At 35.1% G+C, this 13,283-nt stretch overlaps 1 protein-coding gene across 10 annotated transcripts in view; it reads right to left on the bottom strand.

Moving 5' to 3' along the window:
• MCTP1 (multiple C2 and transmembrane domain containing 1) overlaps positions 1-13,283 on the bottom strand; it is a 238,543-nt gene that overhangs the window by 99,471 nt on the left and 125,789 nt on the right. For all 10 annotated transcript variants that reach the window (XM_048291238.1, XM_048291240.1, XM_048291243.1 and 7 more), the window contains exons 12-15: positions 12,081-12,183; positions 11,636-11,737; positions 11,209-11,283; positions 9,529-9,648 (exon numbers count right to left, since the gene is read on the bottom strand). In XM_048291238.1, coding sequence (XP_048147195.1) covers positions 9,529-9,648; positions 11,209-11,283; positions 11,636-11,737; positions 12,081-12,183 — 400 coding nt within the window. The remainder of the gene's footprint in view (positions 1-9,528; positions 9,649-11,208; positions 11,284-11,635; positions 11,738-12,080; positions 12,184-13,283) is intronic.

Genomic DNA, 13,283 nt, shown 5'->3' with positions numbered 1-13,283 from the left:
TCACTCATCTTCAAGGGAATTAGCTGGTTTTAATTTTAAAAACACATTTTTCCTGGTAAACGAAGAATTTGTCATTGGAAAATAAAGATTCAAATACATGCACCTGTGCCTTCTGGTCTGAGATAAAAGATTTTTTCTCTGCCTTGTAAATGAGCACCAGAAAGAAACAGAGCGAGAACAGCTAAACAGAAACCGTGCAATTAAGAACTGAGGAGAAATGTAAGGAAATACCAGAAGTTCCAATTACATAATACCAGTTTTAACAGATAACTTCACAGTGCTAATAACAGCTCTGAGAGTAGTGGTCAGTCCCAAATAAATAAGACTAAATTATGTCAATTTTTTATTTTTGAAAATCAGTGGGTCTTCCATAGAACACTTATATCCCTGGAAAGTAGTTGGTTTCTTTTAACTTCAGAGCTACAGTAATAAAGTAGATGTTATTCATGGAGATGTACAAACACACAGATCTGCCATACAGTTGTAAGTCTATTCAGTATCAGCTGCAGCCTTTTTTTTTTTTTTCATTAACAATTGGGGTCACAATGTTAGTTATTTCTACTGGTAAGTGTTAATACTTACCCTTCAATAAATATAATCTACCACTGAACCCAAAATAAACTGCTTTTAAATTATGTAGCCTTGTTAATTGCAAAGTATTAAGCAGATTCCAGGTATAAAGACCTATATTTGTTCTTTTGAAAAGTAAATAAGTTAAAAATAAAAAACAAAAGATGCTGCTTTTATTGAACAAGTGGTTATGACATTTACAGGCTTTTTACTTCAAGATCAACTGAAATTCTCCTTTCCTGCAGAAGTCACTTAATCATGACACTTCGTAAAAATTTAGCATTCTGTCCACACTCTTGAGTGTTCCATGCATTAAAAAACTATCTAGACAACATTGTTTCTTGCTTTGACACTTAACTAAAATGATCTCTGAGGCAGTTTTTACTCCTCTTTATATTGCCATGACCAGGTCAAGATGTTACTGTGCAAGGTAGGCCATGCAGGCTTTACCAGTAACATGGCTAAAGCTACAAGATAATTTTCTTTACAAAACCACAACCACAATTTTAATTGAGAAATTTAAGAAAACATTCTGTCTGGATAGTAATCTGCATGATTCATCCTTGTCACTGAGATCCACAGGTGCTGCCTTGGGAGGGACGGAGGAAGAGCACTTTAAAAAGCATTTCAGGAAAGCATCGTTTTTTTGGAAAAATTTGATTTAACTGTAATTTTTCAGGGATGGAAAACAACCTCCACGGAAATTTCATTACCCTTAACTGAAACTATACAACAAAAATTATGCTAATAAACTGCTTTATAACTCATACATAATTTAGAAGAAAAGTAAAAATATCCACCATTTGTAAACTTCTTAAACATTTTTCTGTAACATCACACTTCAGAGATTTGTCCCCTTGACATTAAGACCGTCTGCTCAGTACACAGACTTGTTATCCCAAGCAAGGGACAATTTCTAGTGCTATGGCTTTTTCACACTCTGTCACAAAGAAATTTCCCTAACTTTGACAAAAAACAATTGTAAAAGACAAGTGCTTTCACAGGACTTTCCTACATAAATCTCAGTGGAGTTCTACTGGAAACAAAGCTTCTTGCACTGAAGTCCGCCTCATGCTTCGGCTATCATCATCACCACAAACATCATCACCACCCACCAGAGATTTCCAAGAATGAAAGAAGCTTTCAAACCCTTTGCTGGTCCAAACCAGACATTTTTGAAATGGAAAGCATGCAGTATCTCTCTTTTGTCAAAAACATAGGATAAAGCTATGTGCAGCAGACACTCATTTTTTAGGAAAAAGGGACAAAACTTCACATGACTCTTGCAATGATTATTTAGGATTTTGTTTTCTTCAGAGGCTTTACTTGCATCACCAATAAAAGCAATTACTATTAGTCATGTAGCATATGTGGCACTAGCAGACACAAAATATGCTCTAAGGTTTTTTTTATTTTAACAGCCTGGATTTCCCATTCAGCTACTAAAAGTGAATTTATAAAACTGGAATTATAAAATTGTGAGTTAAACAATATAAGCAAGACAAATATATTTCTTATGCATATTTGAAATGTTATAAAATTGTCTAAAGTGTTTTTACTCCAGTAAAATCCAGTACATGAAAGGAAATGTTTTTTTTCTTAATTCTTCCACCCAGACACTTACATCCTCACCTACCAGCTCCATACGTACTAAACAAACAACTAATTTACAGGGTAGTAAACTACTTTGCTAAACAAACTTTATAGTTGTACACCAACAATTCCTTAAGGAGCAGTTGGAAGAAACTGCTAATTTAACTTCTGAATATGCTGTCCTTTCTAAGCCTTTTGCACACTGTATTTTCAAAAGTTTGAAACATTGCTTCTCTGTCTGATTTACCTTACTTGGGCTTTTCTTACCAAAACACAGCATACCTACTTCTTTTGTTACTACACTGCAACTTTTGGCAAAACCATTATATTATGTTATTTTAACTACTGAATGGCCCAGTGAAATCAGTGTGTCCTACAGTTCTTTCACTTCAAAACAAACCTTTGTAATACCTATTGCTACTAAAATAAAAAGGAAGTAAAACACTCTTTGTAACATGATTTTATAATGTGCCAGTTCTCATATGACTCATCATTAAAAGATGATGAAAAGGTATCTTATAACTCAGACATGTGCAGTATCTAAGTCATGGAAGTTAAATGGCCAAGATCACCTGCAATGACTGTGAAATAGCACCTCAGGGAACCCGAGTATGATAGAATACACAACTACTTTAGAACACCCAAACTATTTAGTAATCACCCAAATTCAGTATCAATGATGTCTGAATTCCTTCAAGTGCAGTTTTTCACTCAGGACAGTTTATGCACTGAAGAGGAGAGTGCAAGTAAGAATTGGTGACACAATGCAAGCCCTCTCTGGGGACCCAATGGTCCACTCTGCAACTCTTCCAGTAACACCAGGCAGTGGGGGGCTGCCTCGGGTTATGAGAAACATACTGCAGAGCAAGACTGCAACTCACACAAACTGGCTGCCCAGAATTCTAGTCACATCACTGCCTTAGCAGGAAATCTAACCTTGTTTTTAGAACATTTTAGGTAATCCTAAATACAGTAGAGTAAATAATAGTTTTTATCAACTTCTACACATTTTTGTGCATCAGACTTTTGGTGTATGCAGCTGTAATAGCATGTGAAAAGATCTGATAAATACTTTCAGAATACTGTCAGCTTTCTAAGGAAAATACGTGGGAAAAGTGGTCTGGTATTAAAGGCAAAGTCTAAGACTTGGGATACTGTTGCTTTATGCTGCTGCCTATTCCTGTTTGATATTACAAAATAAGGAAAGTAATTCCCCACACAGCATAGGTGTTTTTGAGATTTAGCACCTTAAGATTATGAAGAAACACAGAACAGCATCTAGTTAGGTACCTAAAATATATATGCAGGTAAAATAAACACCATGGGGAGCTATTAAAGTGCTTAAAGGTAGAGTTAGTGCCATTTTAGACAACCTTGGGTGGGCACCCCAGTCACCTGGATGGTGATGGCAGAAATGACAGAGAACCTAAGACAGACACATACTCTTCTGGGACAGCAGCTGGGCAGTACACAGGATGCTCTACATTACTGAAAACAGCACAGGTCTGTGCTTTGGCAATAAATCTCACTGCTAAATGCAAGTATGCATTCACTCTGTGAAGGAAGTCAAATGAAAGTGACTTTTTATAAACAAAATAAAATACTAAAAGAGGCTTTTACATATATAAATATTCCCCTGTCTTTCTTTGTCTCAGATTTGCAAACACACAATTTGTGAAACAAAAGATGTGGACTGATGACACCAGTTTTTCCACACCAGTGTCATTCCTCATTTGTTATAGTTAAGAAGTGTTTTTTAAATCACAGCTGGTGCTGGTATGTTCTTTCAGTATTAATAGCTAATGTATCTCTATGGTTATATATACCAGGTTCTGCTGGTTTTTTCTTTCCTATTCCACCTTCTAAAACCTGGCACAAAGTATAGCTAAGTGTTGCAAAAAATCTCAAATTTCACTGTAATTTTGCAGAGGTCCAACATTAGTTCTGCTGATATATAGAAAATTAGGAAAAAGGAAACAGAACTTAGAACACTTTTCTTTTTGTCTGCTTTAATTTTGAAAAAAAACCCACCAAACCCCACAGCAGTCTGGTCCACTTCTTCTTCTAAACTGCTGATGAGGATACAGATGACAAAAAGCTGAAAGACTCTTACACATATGTGTAACCTGCATCAGAAATGAATCTTGTTCCTGGCCTTGCCATTGTGATGTTACTTTGCCTCTGTAAATCTCTGGAGAACAGGCAGTTTTGACAGCAACAACAATTTTTGGAAAGGCTTTTTTTGGGAGATAAAAAAAGCTTTTGCAACTACCTTACCAGCACTTACTTAAATTTCAAATTCTAGACAAGAGGTGGCAAAGATAATTTGATGATACTTTTCACCCAGGTTTAGTAAAAACAATTTGAAGGTTGTATCCTCAATAATGGTATCCACAATGGGATCATCTACAAGTTTTTAATATATCTGAAAATTCTGATTCTCTTACTATTACAGTCTGGGAAAAAAAGGAAAATATGTAATAATTAGGACAAATGTGTGCCAACTCCTGATGGTGTCACAAGAAGTCTCTCTGGAAACATAATCTTTGTCTTTCATCTTTGAGTGAGCATTGCTTCCAAAATACACAGTAGTGATTGCTTCCCCTTTTATTAGGGAAAAGCTAAGCAAATTGACAAAATTGCTTTACTGTCTCATTTCCTTCCTGTTTCCTTTTCAATTAATTGATGTGACACCTCCACAACTAAATGGCGTATGTGCAAGAGAACTAACACTTAATCAAAAGCAAGGGACACTATTATGTCATTTTCACACATGAATTCTGTAATGCTAGAAGACAAAGTGAAGGTGAGTTAGACCTGACAAATGACTTGGATGCAGGGAGAGTCATTTTATCAATATTTGAGAGGCTGAGAAAGAACAAAAGTACTTTCTCTATGTATGCATAAGAGAGAATAATAATAATAAGAAGAACAGGTATAGGAGACCGTGTTCATAAGAAGCTTTAATTTGAGGCTAACATGTGTGTTCATCAGGTGAGGACACTCAGCTTCCAAGTGAGAAAGGAAGTTTATTTTATGAGTAAGAGTTGAATGTTCAAGTAGGCAATTAAGTACTTTACCAAGGCCATTTTGGGATACCAAACACTTTGAAGATGATATACTCCCTCATATTTCATGTTTAGTGATCCTCCAAGTAAAATATGTGGTTCTCTTTAGTTACTCAGTTATGAAAAGTACTTTAAAGGCAAGGGGATGTTTTTGACAATGCGCATCTTAAACTTTTCATTAAACTTCCAAATTTAAATTTTACCTTTTTGTGCACTCTGACATTTTTGTCTGGCATTTTCATTAATTTTGCAACATACATAGCTGAAATGTTAACTGATCAATACTTTGTCTCTCTCATGTAGCACTAGAGTAAAGCTCCCTAAGGACCACAGAGCAGTACAGAAATTAAATGTGTATCAAATGTTAATGTTAAACACAGCAGTACTTACGCTATAATGACTGAAATGGCTAAAAGAATTCCAAATGGACAGATGGTAGCACAAATTATCTACAATCACACTTCAAGATTAAAGTTAGTCCCATAAAATAATTCATTGACTCACATTGAAGTGTGTTCTTTTACTGATAGCTCTATTGTCCAATTATTTTTCTGCTCATTACAGTGAGAAATGTTAGTATTGGAAAAAAGAATACACACCTTTTTCCCCTCATGTTGCGCCCACTGACATCTATAAGACCACAAATGTCTGGTCAGAAGCTGATCAAAATTAGGACCAATTTAGCTGACATTTCAGTGCCCACAGTGGATTAATCTGAAGAAAAAACATCCACTTTTGCACACTTTATACTACAGTTCTTCTGCCTGAAATGTAACATATTAATTACCAAATTAAAAAAAAAAATTAACTGCTAAATACTGCAAAGGTCTGTTTTAAACAGAGAAAAACGTGATTTTATGGCAAAGGCTCTCTACACATTCTGTTTTTTCCCCACTGTGTTTAGGTTCTCAAGAAGCATAAACATAGGTACATAACACATTCTTGATCAGCCTCTAGACATGTGATATAATAAAGCTGTTCTGGAACTGAAATACTGACTTAATATTGTTGCTACGCACTTCCTTTATTAAACAGGAAATAAATACAAAAAAGCAGGAGAGAATATAGAATTTTCTAACTGCTCTAAGACAAAGTCATATGCTAGCCAGATCAACCTATGGTTCATGACTTATTTATTAATATCTTTCAGTATCAGAAAAATAACAGCTATTAATACATCACAGTTATATCAGCACAAAAGTATAAAAAATATATATATTGGAAGGAGTTTTTCTTCTGCTGTGAATTACCAAATCATAGAAAAAAGAAATGGAGTGAAAATCCTAAGTCATTCAGACAAAATCCCCAGTGAAGGTAATGAGCTTATGAAGTTTAACAGAAGCAGGTAAATATTGTTTAGTTGAGGAAATGCATAATCTAGAACACTGAAAACTTAACTTCAAGTTTCTGTATCTCTATGTACAGCGTAGGCAACACTGGTCATTGAGCTGATGCCTTCGGACAGATTTTAGAAAGAATCATCCTAAAACTTTAATACAGCATTTCTGTACCTAAAGTGTCCCAAATAATGTAAAAGTTTGAGACAGCTAAACTCAAGAGTATAAATAATCAGGAAGCCCTTTCAATGAACACTGTTAGCCTTGGTGACTAACAGTGACTCTCCAAGGAGAATGACTTTAAAAAGAACTGCAGTGAAGAGTGCACAAGGCATATAAAGCAGGTAACTGTAGCTTACTATAGTTATCATATTAATCAAGGTTTTCTGTAGGTTTCCAAGAGTAGTTCTCCCTTCCAGATCTATCTCAGTAATTACATTTTTGAAAACTGAGCTATTTGTCCAGTTTCTTCACCTGTGGTCCTGCATATCCCCATCAGAAAGAAAAGCCACATGGTAAGGTACTAGAAAAAAGTATCCATAATTGTAATGCCAAGGACATGGGGCATTGGGAGATATGAAATATCAACCCCTACATATGCAACTTACGTGAAATGACTGTAAATCTGTATCAGGATGTACCCGTCATGGTATATTTTCAAATCCAAAAGGATAGAAGAAATGGTTAGTTTAAAATTTTACTTCTTGTACGTTGTTTATTAGCCTGCCTAAAGAGCTGAAAACCTCCAGAACAGCCTGTTTCTCATCTCCTTTCTGGCACTGACATTTCACTGTGACATTTTCTAACCTCTAGGAGACAACTGCAAGAGGAGATATAATTTGTATTATAGTAAAGAGATGAAAATGAAACATATAGGTACATTTATTTTATACACTCTATTAAATTCAAATGTAACCTTAGTGCAAGTATAATTCATCATAACACAAGCAAGTGGATTACTCTCATGATTTCAAGAGCCTACGAAAGTCCAGAAACCATCTAAACCCAAAGCTTATAATCATGATAAAAATTCACATATATTTGACTTGGCCAGCAAAAACTTCTTTTGCCTGACAGAGGAATATTTAATCCTTAGAGAGAATAGCATCAGGTCAAAAAGCACAGGATGCATTTTGGATGCAGAACAGGAATACATCTGTACTATCACAGCACTGATGTAAACATAAAAATCTACTGCAACACCTACATAGCAAAACAAATACTGTGAGAAAACCAAGAAAATCAGATTTTTGATATATATGTTTTTATATATAGATAGGTATGAAAAATATGAATATATTTATAAAAATATAATCAGGGACATGTTTCTACTGCAATACACTCTAAGAAAAATACATACTGATTATTGACCTCCCTACTCAAATTCTATGCTTTATGTACTGCTACTTATTATGACACTGATTTTTTTCTTGACCAGAAAAAATTACAGTTTAACAGCAACAAAACTTCTTCCTTGGCCACAGCAATGTGCCATAGGAAAAAGAAAATTAATTTGCCCAAAGAATAGGATGTCTCTCCATTTTCCTTTCTTCTGCTGGCAACAGCTGAGTGTTCCATATCCATGTTAAAATACAGCTTAGAGTGATGAATGCTTACTAACTGGAGCAGTAAGAGCAATATAAACATTTGAGTTTTATGTTGAAACTTGCATTTTCCCATGAAGCGTTGATAACTTTTAACCGAAATCAGAGATTGCCTTTCTGCAGTAAACAGTATTTAATCTTTGCACATAGTGCCATTACTACAGACATCAGTACAAGTACAAACCCCTGATTCTTTGAAGAGCACGTGTATCTCCTGTACTCCCAACAAACATGGTAACCAAGCACCGACAGCGTGCTGCCATCCTTGACAGGCACAAGGTGGTTTAACAAGCGACACAGTACAAATGGAGCCCCCTGGAACAAGAAACTTTCTGCAAAACAGCAAGACTTGGTGACACACCCAACTACCCCATTTCACTGCACAGCCAGCTCCAATGCCTGGTTTGATTTCTCCAAAATTGAGGCACCTGACCTTCAGGCACCCAGGTAAAAAGTACTGTCACCAGACGATGTCTGTAATTACTCAAAGTTATACCAAAACCTTTCCCTTTTCATAATCATGGTGGAGAGGCTCCTAATCTCAGTATTTCAGCCAATTTAATAAATTTAGATAATCCAGAAAGTATGTCCATGGATACATTTTTACTCCTAGTGGGATTCTAATCAAAAAAATAAATTGGGAATCTGGCCTTGTTAGTAGCTCTTATGATTTTCAAAATAAAGAGATATTTATCTGGGTAACCCAATGCAATCTACAGTTATGCTTGGAATTTTCAAAATTTAACAGAAAAATAAAGGTTAATACTAATGAAGATAATGTTCATGAAGAAACAGCAGATTTGTCTAAATAGCTAAAAACAAATTAACTAAAAACCATTCACTAAAAACTATGACCAGAGCTTGCTGACTAAAAGGTGTTAATTTGTTTGCATTAATGGTTTTGAAGCTGGGTTTTTTTATTTTGGTGGATTTTTTTATCTAGGAACACCATCTTTGAATAATTAATAAACAAAAATACTTTAAGATTCATTATTAAATATACAAGGGGACCAAACAAAATTTAACAGAAGTAATTTGCAAGAAGCTTAAAATATATTATCCATAGTTCACTGACTCTATTTTGATTTGGATCACCTGCTTGTAACTTATATAAGCAATTACATTTATACTATATATATAGAGTTATAAATTTTAAAAAACCACTCCATCTTGTTTGTGTGACATTTTAAACTTAATTGCTTTTTTAAAAAACTGAATAAACATGACTTATGGTATCATCATAATGCAAAGTTTTAAATAAATTAAATAGAAACCTCCACATCTACACAGTATTGTCTCTCAGTCTAGAACACAAACACACTGTGATGATTAAAAATAGTATAAAGAATATCATACCAAAAAAGCAGCTAGACTTCTTGGTGGAGAATCCCAGTCAAAACAACTGCTAATATAGCACACAGCAGTAACAAGCGCCATGATACAATGCTTCATCCGGATAAAGTTCCTTAACAGTAGCTGTTAAAAAGAAGAAAGAATGAAAATATTTTTCATTCTTTTTCATTTCAAACATTCAAGTGTTTCAGGAGACGCTCATGCTAAAAATACTGTCTCAATTTGGGTGAAGGCTGAGAAAATATTAAGCTCTCTAGCTCACAAATTGAGCAAGTTAGTTTAAAATCTGAGACTTGGAAGAGAGAGAATTTTTAATTGTGTCAACTGGTATTTGTTGAATTTAATTCTATATGGTATAAAAACTGTTCAGCATTAAAATGCCACTTGAAAAATTTCACAAATTATTTTGTTAGTTAGATTTCAGTTTTATTAAGCCTTTCTTAACAAATGTTGGCCTTTTAAAATAAAATGATGCTGCAGGACACTAACCTGAAACCATGCAACATTACTGCTCTAATATAATTAAGATATCTGCATCATTTAATGTCTGTGGTAATGTATTTTGAAAACACTGTTTTAAGTATTTACCAAAGTAATCTGCATACTTTCAAATTATATATATGTAAGAAATAAGAGTTCTAGGTTTTGATTCAGGAAAATGTACTTAGATCCTCTAAAATGGCAACACACTTCACCACAAAAAGTGAACAAACCAGTGAAGAATTTGTGTGCTGAATCGCATAGAAAATGATCACTCTTCCTGCCATCTGCAGAAGTCACAATGCCATTTTCTTTTATGAAAGTGGGAAGAATAATGAATATTGAGTAAAAGGCTTTGCTGCTTCTTTGCTGGAATAGTAGTGCAAAATGCAGCTTTAGTAACTGCATTACTCAAAATTGCAAATAAAGATTTTGCCTCTTGAAATGTTTTTTTAAATGAATTATATCATACACTGATATAAAATTCATTCAGCAGGTAATTTAAACCATGTTCAAATCTACAAGCTTTCAGAAATAAAGAAAACAGTTCTGAGACCTTTGACTTTTCACTGAAAACAACAAAAATCTTGTTCTCATAGTCCAACCAATTCTCTCCATATAAGTTTCATCATTTGTGGAACATGAAAAACTGAGTCCAAAGCAGTTCAAGTGAAGAAAAATATGTGGGTTTAAATTATTTTTTACCAAAGCATGAAAATTATGTGTAGCAAAAATATCCAGTAGAAAAGAGTTGAGACATTTCCTACTCCTGGGATTCCAAAGAGTTTTAGTCTGCTTTCACCTTTGATTCAAACCTTACTCAAGTAACTTGTTTAAAATTTGGCTAAATGAATGCTGACTCTTTACCCTGCAACAAATGGAGAACTTCTGGGTCAAAGTTAACAGCAAAAATTTATGCAAGACTTATTTTACATGCACCTGTGCAATAATCTGATATGTGTGAAACCTGATGGTTTCAACTGTGTTCTTATTCATGTATTTCATGGAAATTAGGCAGCAATTTATAGAGGAGACACATTAAACCCATGTATTTTGTTTCTGACTTCTCAACCTATCATATTCTTTTGTAAACATGTAATGAAAATGTTATTCTCTACTCTCAGCAGTATGATACCAGATATTTGAATGTGCACACTTGATATTACAGATTTTAGAAGGGATTAGCGTTTCCTTACTCTTTACCTGTTTAGACAGTCTGTCTTCCTCTTCAATGTACTTCTGTTCTTTTGGCATTAAAGTTCGTATGCTGGCTTTCACCTATGCATTAAAACGTGTGTCAGTATTTCAAGTTCACTTGCTCCTTACTAATAACGCAGGCTTCAATTCGCAGAATTTACTATGTTTCAAAGTCATGGCTGCCAAGCTCAGGACACATAAGCATACAAAGAGACAAGAGTTGCTGCTCTGTACATTAGCAGCAATAGCAGCAGCAGCAGCAACAGCAACAAAAAGAGAGGGTGTGCCAAGCAGTGGCAGAAGAGTATTCTGTAGCATACATCAAGGCTTAGAGAAAATGAGGAATGACAGAAATTCTCTACAAATCAGGAACAAAAGCTTTCATGAAACTGAACTCTTTAGCAGTACAAAAAAACCCAAAGTTAAGACTTACAGCATTAAAAATCACATCTATTTCAAGATAGATGACCCCCTTTGTTGGCCCTGTCAGCTGCTTGTTTTTCAAGACGTAGGCTTTCTGTTCACCATTTTGAATCTGCAGGAAAAGGACATGACAGCCGTCTGTCTCACGGTCTCTGCTGAATACACCCCCCCGGTGACCCCTGACCCCCAGCTGCTGAAACTGACAGAGAACCCAAAACAACTGTGGCAAGTCTGACAAGTACCTGTTCATTACCAGGACCGAGTCTGTCAGGAAAAATTAACTATCATGGGATTCAACATGGCCGTGAATAGAGTATGTTAAAATTTTAGTGTTCTTATTACAGACCTTGGTTGAGAAATGACAGACTCAGAGCTGCAAATTTTTTTATTTTTTCTCTTTTCCCCCCTTTCAGCAGGAAAAATTCAGAGCGGTATGTCAGGTGAATGAAGCTTACAGACAGCAATGGTATAGCAACTTTGCCTAGAAAGTCAGCACTTCGATCGCGGTCTTCGTCGTAAACTGTCACTTCAAGCACCGAGTGGATGTCCTTTATATTGCTACAAAAAGAGAAGTACACACAGAAGAAAGAAGTCACTTACACCAGTGGGTACCAAGGACAAAACTGTAAAAGGTTAGCACAGATACCTGTCTATTTTTCCAAGCCATGGAGGAGAACTGAACTTAAGTAAATGAGACATTTCTGCATATAACCAAAATGCTTTCTAAGGGCTCCAATGATTACTCTTTCTCTCTCTCTGCAAGGCTTTTCCAATTGAACTTTTCTGAAGGATGTTGCTTTAAATCTCCTACCTGGGGTTTGCACTGCCTGACCTGGAAGGAGCAGCACTGGGGAATTTACAGCCACTAGCAGAAGGACTGAGAGCTTTTAAAAGCTACTCTTAAACGCTGCTACCCTTGTGGCAATTCTGACTGCAAATACTGTGAAACCTGTAGGTTTGTAAGTGGAAATAATTACAAGCTACAAGGGCATATCCTTGCACTAAGAACAAGCTCTTTATTTTGGAAATCCTCGTTTAAATACACAACAAATTACAGCAAATATGGAACAAATTACAAACAATATGGAACATTGCATCTCTCAGGTACAACTGAGGAAAAAAGACTGCAAGCTATTAAATACTCCATTGCCACACACAAGAAATGTCACTTTTTTGGGTGAAAAATTAATATTCCTTGTTTGATTAAAAATAATTATTTGAGAAAACTCATGTTTGATTGAATGGCTGATCCAGGAAATAAAAATTCACGCAAAGCAGTTTAACTTCAGTAAAATATGCTCCTCCAGATGAGGGATTGCTAGCCCAAAAATTAGTTATGAAATCTGAGGATAAATGCAAATGTACATAGAACGAAGGCCTTGAAAGCCTTTAGAGGTTTTCTATTTGATTTCTGATTAGTCTTTTGTCCTCTACAAATCCAGGCAATTCCTTGAGCAGAGAACACTGTCGAGAAGTAGAGGATGATTAGTTACTGGCTCTATTAATAAATAATAATAAATATATTAATGAACAATTTAGCACGGTTTTGCAGACACAGAAATGAGAATTACAATAATAAGCTGTTGTAAAGTACAACTACTGTGAGTTTTTTTCTTTTGTTCTGAATTCCTTTCTGAAAGCTCACTGCAGGTCAAGAA

This window comes from Corvus hawaiiensis, chromosome Z (assembly GCF_020740725.1).
Source record: "Corvus hawaiiensis isolate bCorHaw1 chromosome Z, bCorHaw1.pri.cur, whole genome shotgun sequence".
Classification (NCBI taxonomy): domain Eukaryota; kingdom Metazoa; phylum Chordata; class Aves; order Passeriformes; family Corvidae; genus Corvus; species Corvus hawaiiensis.
The sequence above is the reverse complement of the archived record's forward strand: the minus strand, read 5'-3'. Positions and strand labels throughout refer to the sequence as shown.